General features: G+C 35.3%; 1 protein-coding gene across 1 annotated transcript; it reads left to right on the top strand.

The window, feature by feature from the left end:
* The first annotated feature begins 6 nt into the window (after positions 1–6).
* On the top strand, positions 7–1,133 carry LOC126858664 (mediator of RNA polymerase II transcription subunit 28-like). The gene is made up of 3 exons (XM_050609142.1): positions 7–66; positions 426–777; positions 890–1,133. Exons 1-3 carry the CDS (start codon positions 7–9, stop codon positions 1,081–1,083), a joined length of 606 nt encoding a protein of 201 aa, XP_050465099.1. The 3' UTR covers positions 1,084–1,133.
* Positions 1,134–1,139: the final 6 nt, after the last annotated feature.

Genomic DNA, 1,139 nt, shown 5'->3' with positions numbered 1-1,139 from the left:
AGTATAATGGCGACACCGACCAACAGCAACGGTAATCTCGTCGACGAGTTCGAAGAAGCGTTTCAGGTAAGATATTCGAATTTTGATTTTTATTCTAGTACGTGCTTTTCTTGCCATGAGAATCTGCGTTTACAAATTGTACATTTGTTATTATTTACGCCGTGAAAGATATCGGGAAACACTCTTGCATCAATAATCTTAATTTTTGCATATCGAACGAATCAAGTTTTATATATCAAATGAATATATGAATTAAAAGAACTGTTACAAAATTACTACTTACACAATTATCAGCTTATTAATAAGATTAAGACTATTTTTAACAAATTACTTATGCCCGAACCATTGTCATAAATAAGATAATGCGTCAATATTGTGAAAGTAATCAAAGTTGTCAGTCATATTTATTAATCATCGATTTTCAGCAATGTTTGAGCATGCTGATAAAGGACGAAGGATTAGTCAGCAATGGGACTGGCGCTTCTGGTGGTTTGACAGTGGATAAAGATGAAGGTCGTGCTGAAATGGAACAAGCTACCATGAGATTCATAGATCTGGCTAGACAAATGGAGGCTTTCTTTTTACAAAAGAGATTTCTGCTATCTGCGCTGAAGCCTGAGATGATAGTCAAGGAAGATATTCAAGAATTGAGAATGGAATTAGCTCGCAAGGAAGAACTCATAAAGAGACATAATGAGAAAATTGTTGTCTGGCAGAATATGTTGTCAGATTTACAAGGATGGGCACAATCACCCGCTCAAGGTCCAGCACCTAATGGTGAGCTGATTTTATTACTTTTATTGAAATAACATTAATATATTATTAATATATTCAATAATTCATTAATATCATTAATATATTCAATAACATTAATATTGATTGATAATAGGATTACCCAGTGGAAATCAAAGTGGGCAAAATCAACAGGCTGGAAGTGGCAGTGGCAATGCTTCAATGCAGCAGCAGCAGCAGCAACAAATGTTGCAGCATCAGCAGCAACTGCAACAGCAATTACAGCAGCAACAGCATCCACAATTGCAACAACAATTGCAGCATTCGTTGCAACAACAGGTATTTAAGTAACGCTGTGTTATGACCAAAGTTAAAAATTATCTTTGTTCTTCAAGATCAGACAGATC

Source organism: Cataglyphis hispanica, unplaced genomic scaffold (genome assembly GCF_021464435.1).
Source record: "Cataglyphis hispanica isolate Lineage 1 unplaced genomic scaffold, ULB_Chis1_1.0 scaffold319_size1139, whole genome shotgun sequence".
Taxonomy (NCBI): Eukaryota; Metazoa; Arthropoda; class Insecta; order Hymenoptera; family Formicidae; genus Cataglyphis; species Cataglyphis hispanica.
This window is presented reverse-complemented; position numbering and strand designations above follow the sequence as displayed.